Raw genomic sequence first — 17125 nt, forward strand, 5'->3', positions numbered from 1 at the left:
TAGGCAAAGTATCCAAATACAAAAGGAAGATGGGGCAGCAAGAGGAACTGAAGCTGAAACATGAGGAAACATTAACACCGTAAACTCTACAGATGACTTGATAAAGGGAAAGGTAGGACTACAGACATCTTCACAGTTTGTGATGTTTTTTGAGGGGTGGGCCTTAGCTGGAGGCAAAAGATCTCAGACACTCTAGCCTGTGAACGCCGGTTAGCATATTTCAATGGACTGTTTTGGCAAGAATGGGGAAAATGCATATTTTAGTGAATATACTAATACACTCACTCCCAGAGACCATGAGTGTTATTTTAAAAAGGTAACTCTGACTGACAGAACTATTTTCATCGACCCCTACACACTCACTCACTGGAAAGACGATTTGCAAAAAGGAGGACACAGAGGGGACGAAGTCTGGTCTGTCTTTATCCAGTGAAGCCTCTCCAACAAAGATTTCACACGAAGCAACTTCTACTTGGACACCCCTTAAACATGCAACTAATGTTGCATTAGCTAGCCTAGCGGTTAGCATTAGTATTAACCTGTAACGAGAATCCCCCAAATAATGATTAACGTAACATAATTTCAGTCACACTTTATTGTAACCCATAACGTCATCCAGGCTGAAGTGTATTACATATAATCTCACCTGATACACGAGCAAACACAAGCATTGTTGATGACTGTCTCACTCCAGTCTTTTCTTGTGATCATGTTCATCCATAGTCGTCTACAAATGGCAGTGGCTGGTATGCGATGAAACTTTAAGTAAGTGTTTTTGCTTTTTGCTTTTGCCCCCAAAAATACAGCAAGATGAAATTGTTGTGGTTGAAAGTGCCAGTGTTTGCCTCAAGCTTCCCTCTGTTTTGCGTCCAGCTAACGCCGGACATCACAGTGACGTGGGCCAAGAAGGGGTCTATACTAATACTTTTTACTGAGTCAAGGTCATGTGAGTCACTCACCAAATCCATATGGGAATGAGAAATACAGACATACAGACAGTAAGTCCATTACACAGGTTTAAGAAAACCTCCTTGGGCTCCGTTCAGAAAATCAATCTTAGGCCACTTCAGACCACACAACCGGATTAGTCAGTGTGTGAGGGAGAGTCAAAATTTCGAACTAGAAGCTTCAACCCATAGAGCATCATCCTGCCTGAAAGAGGTGAACAAAAGTGAAGTCACACACAAGATGTTACAACTGGAGGTGAAATATTGCAGAAATAGCACACACTTCTGAATCCATTAGTTTTAAGTAAAATTGTTTTTGAAACTGAAATTTCTCTAAATTAATTAATACTGAATTGAGTAGGATCCAGTCAACACCTCATAAATCAGAGTCTGTTCAGGAAATCAGTAGCAATACCCAACCCCCAAAACATTCCAGTTAGCCAACTGATTACTGGTGGGACAGATACATTTACAATCTACTGGGCGTCACATTTTTGGGCATTTAGTACATTCAGACTGTCTTGGTGCCTGGTCCATCTCCTGTAGTTACAGATGTTCAGTAGCTCAAGTTGTTGTCTGGGTTCTTTCCACCAAATAAAGTTGTGGCAATGCTGGTTAAAAAACAAACAAAAAAGGCATCTGGCCACACTGTTTCTCTTTAATTGCTTCTTTTTCCATCCACTTGGCGTGGTGTGGCTGCCACATTCCCAGATCTCTGGGATAATTTTTGTATTGAAATGTCCCCTCACAAGCGACGGAACCAGTGAAATAACTGAAATTTAAACATTCAATACAATCAAAACGGTAGTGTTTAGCGAAGACAGACACAGACAAAGTTGTGCGTCATCGTGTATGATCCCTTTAGTTGCACTGGTGAAGCTGCAGTGTCCAGTGCGTGTCAGCGATGCAAGACATTGCAGTGCCACTGCAGTGAGAATCGGGGTGGGCCAGTGTCTCGGTGAAACCGTAGCTGTCCAGTTGGGAGGCTTAATGAAGTGCCGTGGATAATGTTATCCCACATCATGTTTCCCAGGCTGACAATAGCAGAGCTCCGTTTCCATGCAGCGTGTTTTTTTTTATGTGTTGTAACTTCACATTTAAGGTGTCCTATCGTCAGTTCAGCTTAATGTGGTCCTTATATTGCTCGCTGTTAGTTAAGATGGATGCTCTGTGATGTTTTATGGCATACACATCACATCTGACATAACGTACAGATTATGGATTTATCCTTGTGTGCATCGCGCTGCAGGGTTTTTACTCGAGGACTATGAGCCGAAGAGCTGAGTGAACATAAGAGTGCAACGTGTGGGGAGTGGGGCAACGACTGAGAGCGCGTTGATAGAAGATAATACTACCACCCACACTCTCTCTCTCTCTCTCACACACACACACACACACACACACACACACACAAACTCACAGACATCCGCATCAGGGTTCATCAGGGCCAGATTCAGCTCAGTATTTTGCCTATGGGCACCGTGTAAATATAGACGTTAGTATCTAGCACAGAATACTTCAGTTTTTCTTACCTTGCTGTTCTTCTACTCATTCGTTATATCAGACATATTTCTAATCTGTGCAAAAGTCAGAGATCCACTAAAAACATGTTTTGTTGTTCACGGTGGTTTCCCGAACAAACCGCATTCAGCACATGAGAAGATCACTTGACCCATAAATACATAAGCCTCTTAAAAAGGCTGCAGGATATGGTGAAAGTGTCAGCATTGAGCTGCAGATAACGCCTGTCGCGTCAGCAGTTTATTTGATGAGTTTGGCCAAAGCAATCCGGTTTAATAGCCAGGCTTGTCTAAGTTAAAATGCCTTTTGGGGAGATCAGGACCCAGGTGGTTGCAGGAGGAAAACGAAAGATGCAGCAGAATCCCAGGCGAGGTTCGGTGATCCTTAAGACTTCAGGGTTTTAGTGTTGCTGTGTTGGCAGTGTTCACACAGCGGGCGACGGTTTGGTTTCTTTGAAGAGGGGTTATGTGAGGTACTTATTCATAATCAGTGTACTGCCTACAGTAAATGGTGATTGGCGCGGTCCCAGTTTTTGAGAAGAAGCAGACAAGAAGCCAAGTAGTGAACTGCTGTGGATAGAATCAGCACCTGATCAGGGTCAGGAGGAAAACACCGTGACCTGATCTAGACTAACACATGAACACTCATCAGTCATAAGCACAAACACACCAGTCAAGGCAGGGGTAAAGCTATTGTTTCTGGCAATCTGGTAGTTTTTGTTTTAGGGCGTTAAAATATAAGCTACTGACCACGTCCACCTCAATCCATTGCTTGACTTTCATGACAGTTTTCTTGTCTGCTTCTCTAAAGTGGGAGAGTAAGAGTACCTCATAACTAAGTCCACCTCAAAGAAACCTTACTATCCCTGTACTAAGGTACTGGAGAGTCTACTTCATCCTACTCCAGTGACTGCAAGTGGTTAGTCAGGGTGTTTTGCAGAGAGCAAGCAATGCACCCTCCTTGTAAGCAGCTTTTTATTGATTAAGAATCAAATGACCAAATAGCTCTTCCCCAATCAGGATAAAGTAGTAAAACAATATAAGACATTAGTTTTACCCGTTCTTAATTTCAAAGCTACCAGCCTACATGTGATACATACACCGGTCAAGTGTAACATTATGACCACCTTCCTAATGGGTCCCACAACACAGTTGTGACTCATTAGTGAATGGATATGGGGCTTCTGACCTGTCCTGTCCTGTCGTGTCCTGTGGTGTGTGGAAACAGGATGGAGTTAGTGGGGGTCTTTAGATCCTATGGGTTGAAGGGAAGAGAGGGGCCTCTGTGGAATATCACACGGACCCTTGATCTGTTTGGGAGTTATTTTGGAGGCCAGGTCAACACCGTGTGCCGTTTTTCATATTTTCTGAGTTGTTCCTAAACCGTATTTTTGTGTGTGTCTGTGTCAGGCTTCATCCTGCGTGTCGATGGCTGCTGCCAACAAGGAGTGTCATTCGTTCACATGAATGCCAGGTCCAAAAGTTTTCCAGCAGAACATCGTGTTGTCACAAAATGGTCAATGTTATTTACCTCTCCTGTAAAAGCCTGAAACCTTTGCGTAGTCGCAGCGTGACACTGCTTCACTGGGTTTGATTTACACAGGAATTCATTTCACAGAGCCATTAAGTCCTCCTTCAGAGTCATTGCCAGATATTTGTCATCACAACTGAGAAACGTTGGCATAAATGTCGTTCTGCTCTTATTTCTGGAGAGATTCTTATTAATTCCAGCTGTCTGAATTTCAATTGCTGCCACTATGGTAACACAGTGGGCATGTCTGTCCGTTAAAAAAGGAACAGTCCAACAATGGAGACGAGAAACAAAGAACTTTTAGAAATTATTGGGCATTAGTATTCATACTTCTCCACTTATGTCAAACAGGAACTTTGCTGGCTCGAGTGGTGGAATTATCAACATCTTCACACTGTTTTATGGGTTTCAGAAAACATACGCGTAAATAAAAAACACCGGCCTACTCATTCATGTCTTCGTCTTGTATAAATAAAATAGTTAATTGGAAGGTCCACACACTTTGGGTTGGAGGGCAACGGGGCTCAGGGAAATCCTTTGGACTCCACATGTCCAGCCATTGTATGCATTTTCCTTGTGTGTTATTGTTTACAGGACAGATTCACCAGCTGAGATCCAGCTGTGTCTGCATTCCAGCCGCTAGCTTCTTCAGTGCGGGGGCTGACTGCAGCTCAGAGGCTTTACTGAGTCTGTATTGATGGACCAAGTTATTTATTTATGTAGATTGTTCGTGGAAAGACATGTTATAGGAAGGAAGAGAGACATTAAGGGTGTAATATGGGTTGTATAGATTTATATATATATATTGGTTTCTGACTCTAGGAATGATAGTTAGTGCTGCCACTGACAACAGACACCTAATTCTGAGCTCTTTCCAAATTTAATTTTGCAGATGTTTACATTGTGTATCTCAACCGAGCCAATGAAACATAGAAATTGTATTGTTATGATAATACAGTAAGTAGACCAGTATTTAGCCAATGTTATTTAGAATTGCTGAACAGACAGTGCTTGGATTTCTTTTGTTTGCTACACAGTGTAATCACTATATTTGTGTTTGCGTCTGACAGTGAAGAATGAGAGCAGTAAACTCCTGAGCTTATAAATGAAGTTAAAAGGCAGGGCCCTGCTGCATAAGGGGAAAAACGCATTTCTGGTTCTGAGTACATGGCCATAGTCCTGACAGATAACAGTATGAGCTTTAAGAGCCATGACAGGGTCCGGCCAGAGCATATGCGGCTCTTGTTTTTGGGGAGTGAGACGGTCAGAGAGATAATTTAGATTGGCTGTACAGTTTGGAGAGCCAGTGCACAATAAGAGAAACAGATGTGACCAAATTAAACAAAACTATGAAGTTCTAGGGAAAAAAAAAAAAGCTCTTATCATTTTACATCATGTAATCCGAATGTTAAAATAAACAAATATTTCTATAATAATATAATACAATAAACTGTAGATGAACTTATCAGCATGTTCCAAGAGTGAATATGAACTACTGCTGCCTGGTATGAAGTTCCTCTTTACAAAACGTGCCAGCTGGCCGTTGACTGCGGCGTGTTCAAGTCCCTCAATTGCGTCTGCAACATTAAAGGTCCAGTATGTAGAATTTAGTGACCTCTAGTGGCAACACTGTAGAATGCAACCAACTAATAATCCTTCTTGTTTCACCCTCCCTTTCCAATTATTTTGGAAAACATCCTGCGACTCTGCTAGTCAGGTTTGCTGCAGTGTAAATTACCTGAGCAGATGTGAGCAAAGTATGGCTTACAAGACAGGTGAGTCGAAGTAGCTCGTGCTGGGAAAAAACAGCTGAGTGAAATGACCAAGAAAAGATTTGAACTAGATTTACTGCATATAGACTATACTGTAAATATAATATGTATATATAATATATTGATTTAGTCTGGTGTGAATGTGACAACATTATAGTTTATAACGGACAAATATGTAATTATAGGATGCAAAGTTAATAAAAAGTATACCTTACCTAAGTTTAGTTTTGCATTTAACCTGTATATTTGAATGGGTTAGGTATCCACATAGGTAGTTTAGGGAATTTCAGTCATGGATTTTGGGGGATTCGAACTCGGTCTGTAACCACGAGTCCATCAGCTCTGATTATGAAATACATTTTGTGTGAATCTTAAAATCAAATATAAAGATATAAGATATAAAATATATAAAAAGACAACGTAACTAGTTGATGGCAGACTGAAAGTGTGTCACACGGATCATTTTATAACCTCCATGCCTTTGATCTGATGACCGGTTTGCAATTGAGTCCACACAAAACAGTTCAATACAAAAACTAAAAAAATCTGTGACACAGAGAAACGAGGATGATACAGATCATACAATAGGCTAAAATATGACTTATGAAGTGAACAAATTCATCAGGGACTAGATGACTCTAATAATTCCCCCCTCATGGAATAACATCTAAAATTAAATATTTGACTCCATGGACGATCTGGAAATTAGGTCTGTGTTGTACATCTGGCTTTTTAAACTAGGACACATACGCTTATTGTACTGTAGAAGTTCAATTGACTGACAGCGAATGGTTGGATCAATGCAACGGACTGGAAAGATATGCATGAGTGATCCTACAGTAATTACCCAGCATATTGCTGTAGCTACCGAAGACTGCCATACTCTTATATAAACCTTTTAATAAACCTCTTCAGCAGTGGAAAATTTACATTTTACATATGGAGACACGCGGAGGTGGGATGACAGCAGCATTAGCGCTGCAGTCCTGTGGTTGGATTTCTCTGGGTGATCTCATCAACACGCTGACTTCTCAGAAATAGGTCAGATTCACAACACATTAACCTTCACCCACATATGGGAATACTGTCATTTCAAATGTGGCTTAGCAAGCTCATACGTAGATGAGAAGGTGGTTACCGCTGCCTGCTTTTGTCTGTTTGTGGACATTTTTTAAATGCACTGTTGGCTGGCATTGTTTAAGTCCAATGGAAAACCGAAGAGGACGTCAGTAGAAAAATGCAGAGATTTGAGAAATGATCCCAGAAGAGTGCACATAGTTCAGTTCAGATCTGTCTTAAACACTCTTAATATTCTTAATGCTATCAATCTTTATATTTCTGATTTGTCAGTGTATCATTGCAAACGTCTCACTGTAGTCCAGCCTGCTTCCTTTAGTAGAAAAACTCATTAAGAGTCCTTCCTCTTGACCTCTGCCCTGAATAAATCAGAACATCTGGATTTCCCCCCCTCCCTCCTTTAAAGCTGGCAAAGGTGCCAGAATATTTCTGCAGCCTCTCGCAGATCCAAAGCCTCTATGTGTCCAGAAGATAGAGGTCTGTTATGTCTTTCGTTGTGTCGATCTTTTGCAGCCCTGTACCTCTCTAAATAGCATCACACACACACCTACGCTCTAGCTTTGACTATTATTACATTTCATTCCCATCCTCCCGTCCTGTCTGGTGACTCTGTGGTCCAACTTCTTCAGTATCAGCAAACCACAACTCAGCTTGTCCAGATGATAAATTAAATTCATAATACTGATGGAAATTTCACCCATTTCATAGAGCTGGCCATTACCATATGGGCGCCGCTCTCTATGCGAATTGATTTATCCATTAAACGGGAAGTAAGGAGAAGTTTGCTGAGTACTGACCTGGCACACTAATATGCTATGGACATGTTCAAGGGTTCCTATATGAGGACATTGCTTAACTTGCCTTGGGTAACTTTGTCAGATAAACAGCTTTACTCTGGTATCCGGTATCTGGGTCTATTGCCAGCCAGTTAAGGTTGTTACATACTCCACAAGAACTCCATAGGCGACTCATGTGAAGTCCGGCAACTATTCTGTGATTAGTCAGAAATTGGAAGTGCAGAAAGACGGAAATGTTAGCAGGCAGTCACTCGAGGAGCTCCCACATGCTAATATTTGCAGTTTGATCACTAATCTCTCCTGGGTAGAGACGGACATACTGTGTGTGGGTGCATGCTGAATGACACACACTTTGGGTTGGAGGGAAACGAGGCTCAGGGAAATCCTTTGGACTCCACATGTCCAGCCAGAACGTCCACGTTGTTGTAACGAGTGTGTAACTTGAGTGTTTCCAGTACTCTGGTCCACAGCACAATATCTGCTACCAAGCAGATTGATAAGAAATCCCTTGTGAAGGTCACCCAATGATGAAATATCCACCTTTATAAAAACTAAACCTAGGACGAAGATTGAACATGACTGATTCCTTGTCCCCAGAGGATGAAACCTTTATTGTGATTAGTTGGCGATTAGTTAGTTCTATACTGGAAAATGTGTTTTGCATTTTAGATATTTCCAATTCTGCAAAGCAGCATCGCATAAATGAGAGGATCGGTGTTCTAGCAGCGCAAGGGATTGTTGCCAAGGTTCAGACGGTCACTGTCTGGAATGGAGGAGCCCTCGGCTCGGCAGATGGTTTGGCGCTTTTCCGTTTAGGTTTTGCTTTTTCGCACTTTCCATCCCTCCGATCCTGTGAAGAGAGACGGAGTGAGTGAAAGAGAAAGGACTTGGAAGGGAGAGGAAAGACGGAGCGAGCAAAACAGACAGTGAAAGATTGATGGGGTAGGAATAGAAAAAGGGTGTTCAGGCCGTCTGGTCGCTGACAGGCGTGATTGCCAGGATTATCATGGTGCAGCTCTACATCTCTCGACTTCAAAGCCCCGTTCCAGTTTATTTAAGAAAGTAGCTTTTCTCAGACTTGTGTAAAACTGAGTAATATATGAATGGGAGAAGATGAGATGAAGCACCAGATGAATTGGTGTCGATATTATGGAGAAGAGAAACTGGAGGTTGGCCATATTGTAGCGGTGTTATGATCCACAGTAATCTGCCAGGTTAGGTCTTTTCCTCACAGGAGAAATTTTGTGGAACTTGTCATAACAATAAAATATGTGTCGATAATAACATTAACACGTGTGCCAGTGAAGCCAGATTTATACTTCTGGGTCTGATATACACAGAGTCTACCTCACAGCATACTCTGTTCTGTAATTGCACAGTAAAGCCTTAGCACGTCGTGTTGACTTTCTCTGCGTACTTGAGTAGCTCACATAGGAGCTAATGAAGCCTGAGCAAACGCCAATTTTTCCTGAAATCACTGCAATGCAAAAGCGTAATGATGGTTTTTCTAGGACGATGGTGAGTTTTTTGTGCTTGTCCGGCCACAGACAGACATTGATGAGGTGAAGCGTAGATCTGAAGTAGGAGCTCCAGCCGTGACAGTACGACAGCGAGGCAGAAACGTCCTGATAACTGAGAAGAAAACACACAGGATTGCATTTTTGCTGTATACTTCGAGACTGCAAAAAGACACAGGCAAAATGAAAACAGCTCAACCACCTACAGGCTCTCAACGTGCTTTAGGCTACAGCGTCAGACACCAGACAGACCTACTGTCTGTGTTCAACTCATAAGAGGGTACTGGCCGTCTTCAGGGACCACGTTAAATCAACACTGATGCCTGGAAGTCGGCGCGCTCCATTGGCAGCCACCGAACGTAATATCTGAGCAGATCATAGCGAGCTGTCTGATCAGTCATTCCACAGAGCTGATGGTTTTCAATAATCTGATGAAAGTGGCTCAGTGCCATTTTGTTTTCCGAGCCTGAGCCGAGGCCAGAGCTGTTTCATTTCAGAGCTGATGAGATGTGTGAACTCAGACTTAAGTCGGCTTTCAAAAGTTTTTCAGTTCTTCTCCAAAAAACCCAGTTTCAGTTATGTTTACTTAAAGTATGTATTCAAACACATCTTCTATATGGATAAATGCTCGTGTTTGCCTCGTATACGCACGTGATGTCACAGCTAGCGACGTCTCCGTGGTTACGGCCGCCGAGAGGCAAAAAGTGACAGTTCATCATGAAGATTAGCAGCATTAGTTTGAATCATAGACTTTAATTATGTCTAAATTATATATTATTTTTTTTTTAAAAAAAGATGAAGGGCAGTTTTGTGATTGATATTGATTGATTGATTGATTGATGTATAAACAGATTTGAGTCAAAGATATATTTTTACAGATATCTTAGACTATAAAAGAAAAGAGAAGTTAATGTATCGCTGCATTAAAAGAAAATGGAGTCCAGGCACCAAAGCCTGGTGTTGTGGTTCACATTTAGTGTCAGGTGATATTAATTTATGCTGTATTTTTTTGAAGTTAGTCAGATAAGTTTGTGGATGCTGTTGTTTTGCCGTAGTTATGGCTGACAGTAACTATTTAAGGTCCAACAATAAATAACAATAAAATTATAAACATAATATTTGCGATCACTACTCATCATCCTTTTATGGTCCGGTCTGACGCTTCAGTATTATATAGTTTTATACGTTATTTCTCAGTAAGGTGTCTTTTATTTAGCTACATTTATCATAACTGAAATGACCTAAAACTAACTTAAACTAATTGAAACTGAGGCTAATACACTTTCCGAATCTGTACTAGTTCGTATGGATCATTGTCGAGCCAAATTGTCCTTAATTTGATCTGATAATCCCCATTTTCCCCCGTCTCGCTGTATTTACTGATACATTTCACTGTGTTTTTGCCACTCAGTGGGGGTGGCCCCAGGCAGCAGTGACGTCAATGCGCACCCTCTCTTGGTATTTATGTTCTCGGTTTTTAACAAGACATCTGAAGCCATTGCTGTCAGGATATTGTTCATTCAAAAATGAAGCTTAAATTCTTCAAATGGAGTTAATATTTAAACCTTTTCGATGCAAACGTCGAGAGCGTTTGATTCGGGAAAACATCAATATTTAATGCAGTTTAAATTGGCTCAGTGCGTAGATGTGTGTGCTTCAGAGCAGGCAGGTGGTCTGACAGAGACGAGTTAATCTCTGTCTGGTAAGAGCCTCCTCTGCTCCTCCTCTCTGTCTGCTCTTTTCTTTGTTCCTTTAAATATTTCATCATTCTTCGGCAGCCAGCTTGCCCTTTCTTCTTCTCTTTCCTCTTCATGTCTTGTATTCTCTTTAACCTTATTATTCTCTCTTTTTCTTCATCCGTATATGACTTCTCCCTCTCTCTCTGTGCCTCTCATGCCCTCCTTTGTTTCTTTGTCTCCCCTCTGGACTTTTCCTTCACCTTGGATCCCCCCCCCCCTCTCTGTCAGTTGGTGTGTGGGGCCCAGCTTGCATCATTATGCTCCAAAAAGCATGTGGCCGAAGCTCCTGGGGGGAAAGGAAAGCCAAGCACAGGGGAGATTATTAATTTAGACGACTGACCTTACGAGTGGAAAAAAATGTGTCTCTGATTTGTGTTTAAACTTGAAAATATGGCATGCGTTAGTAAGAGGGATGAAGAAAAGATTAGTATCTTGGCGCATATCAGAATATCTAGGAAAAAACAAGGTATATGCGATTATCTAACCTAACCTATCTAACACTACTGCCACTGATACGAAACCTCTCTTACCCTCCGGGAGCGATGGATGGATACCGGGACCCCCACTCCTCCGTGTACTCGCTCTCCGAGAAGTGCCCTTCAGCTGGGTTTCTGCGCTTCCTGGCCGTGGTTTCTGTGCTCTTTGCGTTACAGCTGCTTAATGGGCCTGGCTTACGGCCTATAAGAGCTCCCATTAGTCGTGCTTCAGCATCTCCTGTCATTATCTCGGTGTAATGCCGCATCATCATGAACCCGTACTCCAAAAAACTTGTGCAGCACTCGCCGCTGTTTCACCTTCCTCTCTGGTGGAAGTTCATCCACTCTCCATTGTTCTGAATAAGGAATCAACAAAGATAGATTTTCACACTTTTGTCAAAGTAAATACATGCTATTTGTCGTAATGAGCCCGTGCCTGTGAGCCTAATACCACTGACTCAATTATATTGACTGAAATATAAAATGTCTGAGGCAATTTTCAGTTGACATTTCACTCTGAAATATACTTCAAAAGCACTGACTTTAACTAAAGATGAAGGGTTCTTTCATCTTTACTTATATTTGAGAGTGAAGCAAGTTTCGTGGGGAGCAGTTTTGAACCTTAGCATTGTGGAGTTGGAGCATGAGCTGAGCTGAGGCGGCTAGCGACCACAACCTGATTCATGCAAAAGTTTTGAGATTTACAGTTTAAACAGATGGGTTACCAGTGTGAACCCTTACCTGCATTTTTTTTGTTGTTATTTTTACCAAGCTATGAAGATGTTTATTTTAGATCTAGGGCGATGGAGCTAACCCCAAGTGGTCATTACAAGAACTGCAATTTTCACCTGTGTTTATTTCTTTCGGCCTGGAGATTTCTACTGGTTCAAGAGAGCATCAGAGACCAAAGTGTGATTCGTTTATCTGATGGGCACAAACTCACTGACAGACCAACATAAAGCTGCCTTTGAATTGGGTCTTGCTCACCGTGTTCGTGAGAAACGTCCATATGTACAGCGCCCTCTTGTGGCATCCTCGATCTCGAGTTGTGATGCTGACTTTCTCATCAATGCTTGAGGTGAATATTAAGTTTATGCACTGTAATGTAGTTGTAAAGAGTTTTCTTTATGATTTCCCTGACTGTGTCCTAAGCTTGCTAAACCGTTAGCCTCAGTGGCCTCTAGATGCCAACTGTTGCCTAGCAGCAGCCTGCACAAAACTTTTTTACATTTGAAGGCAGCATGAGGTTTTCCTGAGCTCACAGCTGTGCTAAGCAGCACAATGCGAGCATCTCCTGTCATTGTCTCTGAAGTGCCTTTATATTTATGCTCGACTATTCAAACTGTCAGACATAAAGCGAGAGCCACCAGTGACTGGTTCATCTGGCTTTTTAAAGGCTTCGCAGTGCGGGGACCTACTGTAGTTTTGCAGATGAGAGACGAGTTCACATGGCAACACTGCGACCCCGCCACCTGTCATTTGAATACATGAGCCATTATGACTTGAAGGGTTGAAATGAAACCCTACTGGTCACATCGTGCTGTTTTACAGTTGAGCATTCCTGATGTGTTTGTGTGCATTCTTAGTTTCTGAAAAACTCCAGAAACCCCATAATAGGCGATGACGGGCCAGATAAACGAGAGCCAGAGGGTTCCAGCAGCTCCTGTGACCTTCCATTTCAGCTGATTGAAATTAATGCAGGCTCAAATAAAAGATTACCTTTCCAGCATTCCTGAGCAGGCCATCTGGAAAATCTGACTCCAGAGGCACTGATTCAGTTTGGGCTGCCGGAGCAGGTGTGTTAAATCTATTCTACTCGTTTTTATTGTCTTCCATTCGCCGCTAAGTCACAGCTTTTATCCCATTCAAGCGTTGGCTGTGCGTTTCCTTTCGCCTCTCATGTGATTGTTTTAGGTGAATGTCGTACGCATGGCCTTTTGTTTGTCTGGGTATTAATGGCGTCTGGATCAGGCATTGTTTTCCAGTTTCAGCTGATGTGGTCTGATGTGGTGCTCAAGGTCCGTTGTCTCACAGGGACATTTACTCCCTGCTCATATTTTAGTTATGGCATACAGCTGCCATTCATTGGTGCAGACTTTAGCTTGATTGGTTTAATGTGTTTCTCACAGAGAGTTGCCACATCGTCTCTAGCCTCAGGTCCGCTGACTTTTGCAACTCGGCGCAGACAACTCAACACAATTCTTTCTGAACATATGAATTATGTTATTGCATTTTTTTTTTCTGTTTGTTTTCTTGTAAGACGAAGCACTTACAGTTGCGGTTTGATGCCTTTTTTTTAATTGTATCAAAATGTGAACAGAATACTTTTGATCAACTGGATGTTAGAGGGAGTTCTCATGGGAAATATTCATCTAAGATATGACGCCATAACAGCACAGTGCATTCAGACGGGGAAAAAAACATCTCATAAAGTACAACAAGCATGAGCCATAACAAAAGTTAAAAAAAAAAGACTTGCTATTAATTATGTCAATACGTACTAATGTTTGATAATGAAATAATAAAAGTGGGAGGAAATACGACTTATCTGTATAAGAAGATTCCTGCTCTTAATGCCATCAACAAACTGATGCTGACCGTCAGCTGATAGCTAGTAAAATGCAAATACTATGCTTTAGCGATCGGCAGCTTCACAACGCACAAAGGCCTTTTATAACCGCCGCCGTTCCCCGACGCATTGCCATAGCAGAGCAGAAGAGATTCTAACACTTCCAGCCAAGCTGTGAAACTTCCTGTGTGAGTCAGAAGTGGAGAGCCTGCTTCATGCTGAGAGAGAATTCGGCCAACTGGATGTCACTCTTTTTGTGAAATTTGCTCCTCGCGGAGATGCGGGAAGACATCATAAATGAGCGTACAGTATCGCTGCCAAGGGAGCGGAAGAAAAGACAGAACATGGCGCGGTGGCTTGACAGGGATTCACTGTGCCTGAGTGACAACTGTGGATTTCCCTTTTGTGTCCATTGATGGGAGTTCAGATGGCCCTGCTTCCTTAATTGCCATTGACATTGAGCATTTGAACATTTTAACCAGTTGATTTGATTATGATGCTGTTTGAATGGCCTTCATTATGAACCAGTGCTGTGTATAGTTCGAGAAGGCCGTGTTTTGCTGCTACTGGCGATGATGGAAGACTGCAGCTGAGTGATGTAACTGTACGTTTAAGTCAGGCTGCTACCTCTGGGGCTCAAATGTAACAGCGTAAAGACTGATTTAATTAAACAAACCGCTGTGATTAATTTCCGCGTTCGGAACCATCTACTCGGATATCTTCTCTACGCTCTAAAGTGAACTTCAACTCAACATGCTGCTGAGTTAAACTCATCAGCGTGTGAATTAATCATCGACCGCCCGTCCTCATAAACAGTCCACGGCGTTCCTAATGTTTTCGTGTAGTTTGCAGCGGTTGGACAGGTGGTTTTATAATCCGACGATTGTTTTCAAATGAGGAAAAAAGATCTTCTGCCTTCAGGAAAGAAAGGTTTGAAAAAGGTTCACTCTGTGCACGGAGCGGCAGCGTTAGAGTCCCGAGGCGGCGATGTAAAAACACTCAATAAACACACTCTGCTCTCTGGAGTGATCTGCCTCACAGGCATGAGCTTGACAATAAATGTCGGTGCAAACAGACAACACGTGGTCCGGCGTGGACCTGTACTCAAAGCAACACACACACGCAACTCGTACAAGCCAAGAGGCCAAGGCAAACCTCCTTCACAGCGAGCCTGCAGGGCTCCATGCACATTTCAACATTTCAAACACTCAGACAGGCGGTCATCAGGGGGATGCGGTCTTTGGCACAACACCTGCCTCGGTGAATCGACCTGGCTGGAGGGTTGTTTGGGGAGTTAGTGAAGAAGCAGAGAGGAACCCCAGATATTCAGCTCCATTAAATCTTTCAATTATTTGTTGGTATAAAAGGAGAAGATTCACTTGTATAATTTTTATTATTATTATTTTTTTTTTTGAAAAACATACTTATTGTTTCTGAGGATGCATGCTTCTCCAGTCAAGCTAAAACAAAGGCAACAATACGTATTAGAAATCAACCAGACTAAAAGTAGCTGCCTGTTTACAGCCTGTTACATATCTGCTGGGCTGGTGATGGACACAAGAGTTACCACAACAAAGTCGTCCACGTCATCTGAGCACTGTGGTTGAATTTGTTTACAACAAAATGGGTCTGAACGAGTGTAATTACACAAAATGAGGTTACTGCGCTGGTAAATCTCAATTATGAGTGAGCAGGGTCGTTTACTGGCTTCCAGAAGATACGCGATTGATCGGAAAACTCCAACAAGTCCAGCGTAATTATTCATCCTAACGAAGTAAATAGGAAAGACAGGATAGTAAACACTGGTGCTCAAATTAACTTTCAGCTATTTCAAGTGTTGGTGACACCTTGTCGACACATTTCAGACCACAGTAACACAACGACCGTAATATGTGTTACTAAGCTTGGATCAGACTCATCATAAGTCACCATTCAATTTTAACTTTTAATAATCATTATGTGAATTTAAATACTTGAATCGGGATTTATGAATATATCTACAGGTATAGGATATAAAATACAGACACAGAGGAGCTTCTGTTTCCGTAAATGTCATATCGCCTTTGCCAACAAGGCGCCCAGTTTCAGATCCACCTGCTTTTGCAAAAAGATTTAGGTAGGTTTAGACTGAAAAGTGTGGAGATTAAGAGAAAACAAAGTGTGCGAGGAGGGAAACGCCGCGAGTGGCGCTGGGAATCAGCCAGACGAGCCTTGTGATTCCAAACAAGCAGCAGGTGGGAGAGGAAAGAGGATGAATGGCTGCTACTCTAACGCTGCTACAGTACTCTGCCTGAGCTGAATCTTCTAGCGGGGGAGACAGACGGAGATGCAGAGGGCTGATGGGAGAGTGGCAGGATGGGAGAGGGGGGTGAGAGGAGGAAGGGGCGAGTGCTAGGCCTGCAGCTTTCAGTACAAGTAGGAGGAGGAGAAGAGGGGTGGGAAGAGAGAGTTTAAAGGGGAGGAGGTGGGGGGGGGGGGGGGGGGGGGGGGGGGGGGGGACATGAGAGAGGACGAAGGCAGAGCAGACACAGGCCGCCTGCTTACAGTCGAAGGGGAAGGAAGGAAGAGAGGAGATCCTGGCGGCCTCTTTGGAAACGAGGGTGGATGTTTGCAGTCTGAGAGGGCCACAGCAGCACTTGGGTGTCACTGTAAGGACGCTGGGAAGGTAAGGGGACATTTACGCCGACGTGGTTGCTTATGTGCGATGCTGATCGGATTCGAAGGGTGCACCGAACAATCTTAGGGTGAAAATGTTGAAAAGGAAGGGAGGCCTCGCCACGTGCAGCGCAAAGAGGGGAATCACGCTCTCGGGCCACAGGTCTTGTGATGCGCTGGATACGAGGTCAGCTCTTCCCCTCCGAGTCCTCTGTTTATGCCGTTCCTCATGATCCGTCCCTGCGCCGGCTGCAGAGCCTCGTGAGATGAGAAAGACACAAACACGCTCAGACAGACTTCCTCTCTGTGCCACAGCGCCGGTGACCAGTGAATGAGCATCCTTGTGAAGGGAGCTCAAAGCTGGGCGAGCCTCCTCTGTCTGTCCCTCGGGCCACTTTCCTGCTGCTCTTCTGTTCTGTATTAGTCCTTCAACAGGCCGACAATATGCTGCTTATACGGACGTGACTTCACAGTAGTTAGTGTGTCTTTACATCAGATGATGGGGCTGTTTACGTGCTACTTTTG

General features: G+C 42.9%; 1 protein-coding gene across 2 annotated transcripts in view; it reads left to right on the forward strand.

Annotated features, from left to right (window-relative positions):
* Positions 1-17125, forward strand: part of coro2ba (coronin, actin binding protein, 2Ba) — a 43890-nt gene that overhangs the window by 7390 nt on the left and 19375 nt on the right. Inside the window, exon 1 of one of the 2 annotated variants that reach the window (XM_047581603.1) lies at positions 16442-16610. The exons of the other annotated variant lie outside the window; for it this stretch is intronic. Within the exon in view, the coding sequence (XP_047437559.1) occupies positions 16446-16610 (165 nt within the window). The 5' untranslated portion in view covers positions 16442-16445. Of the gene's footprint in view, positions 1-16441; positions 16611-17125 lie in introns of those variants that run through there. 2 annotated transcript variants of the gene reach the window in all.

The sequence above is a fragment of the Mugil cephalus genome, chromosome 3, assembly GCF_022458985.1.
Source record: "Mugil cephalus isolate CIBA_MC_2020 chromosome 3, CIBA_Mcephalus_1.1, whole genome shotgun sequence".
In the NCBI taxonomy this organism is placed as follows: domain Eukaryota; kingdom Metazoa; phylum Chordata; class Actinopteri; order Mugiliformes; family Mugilidae; genus Mugil; species Mugil cephalus.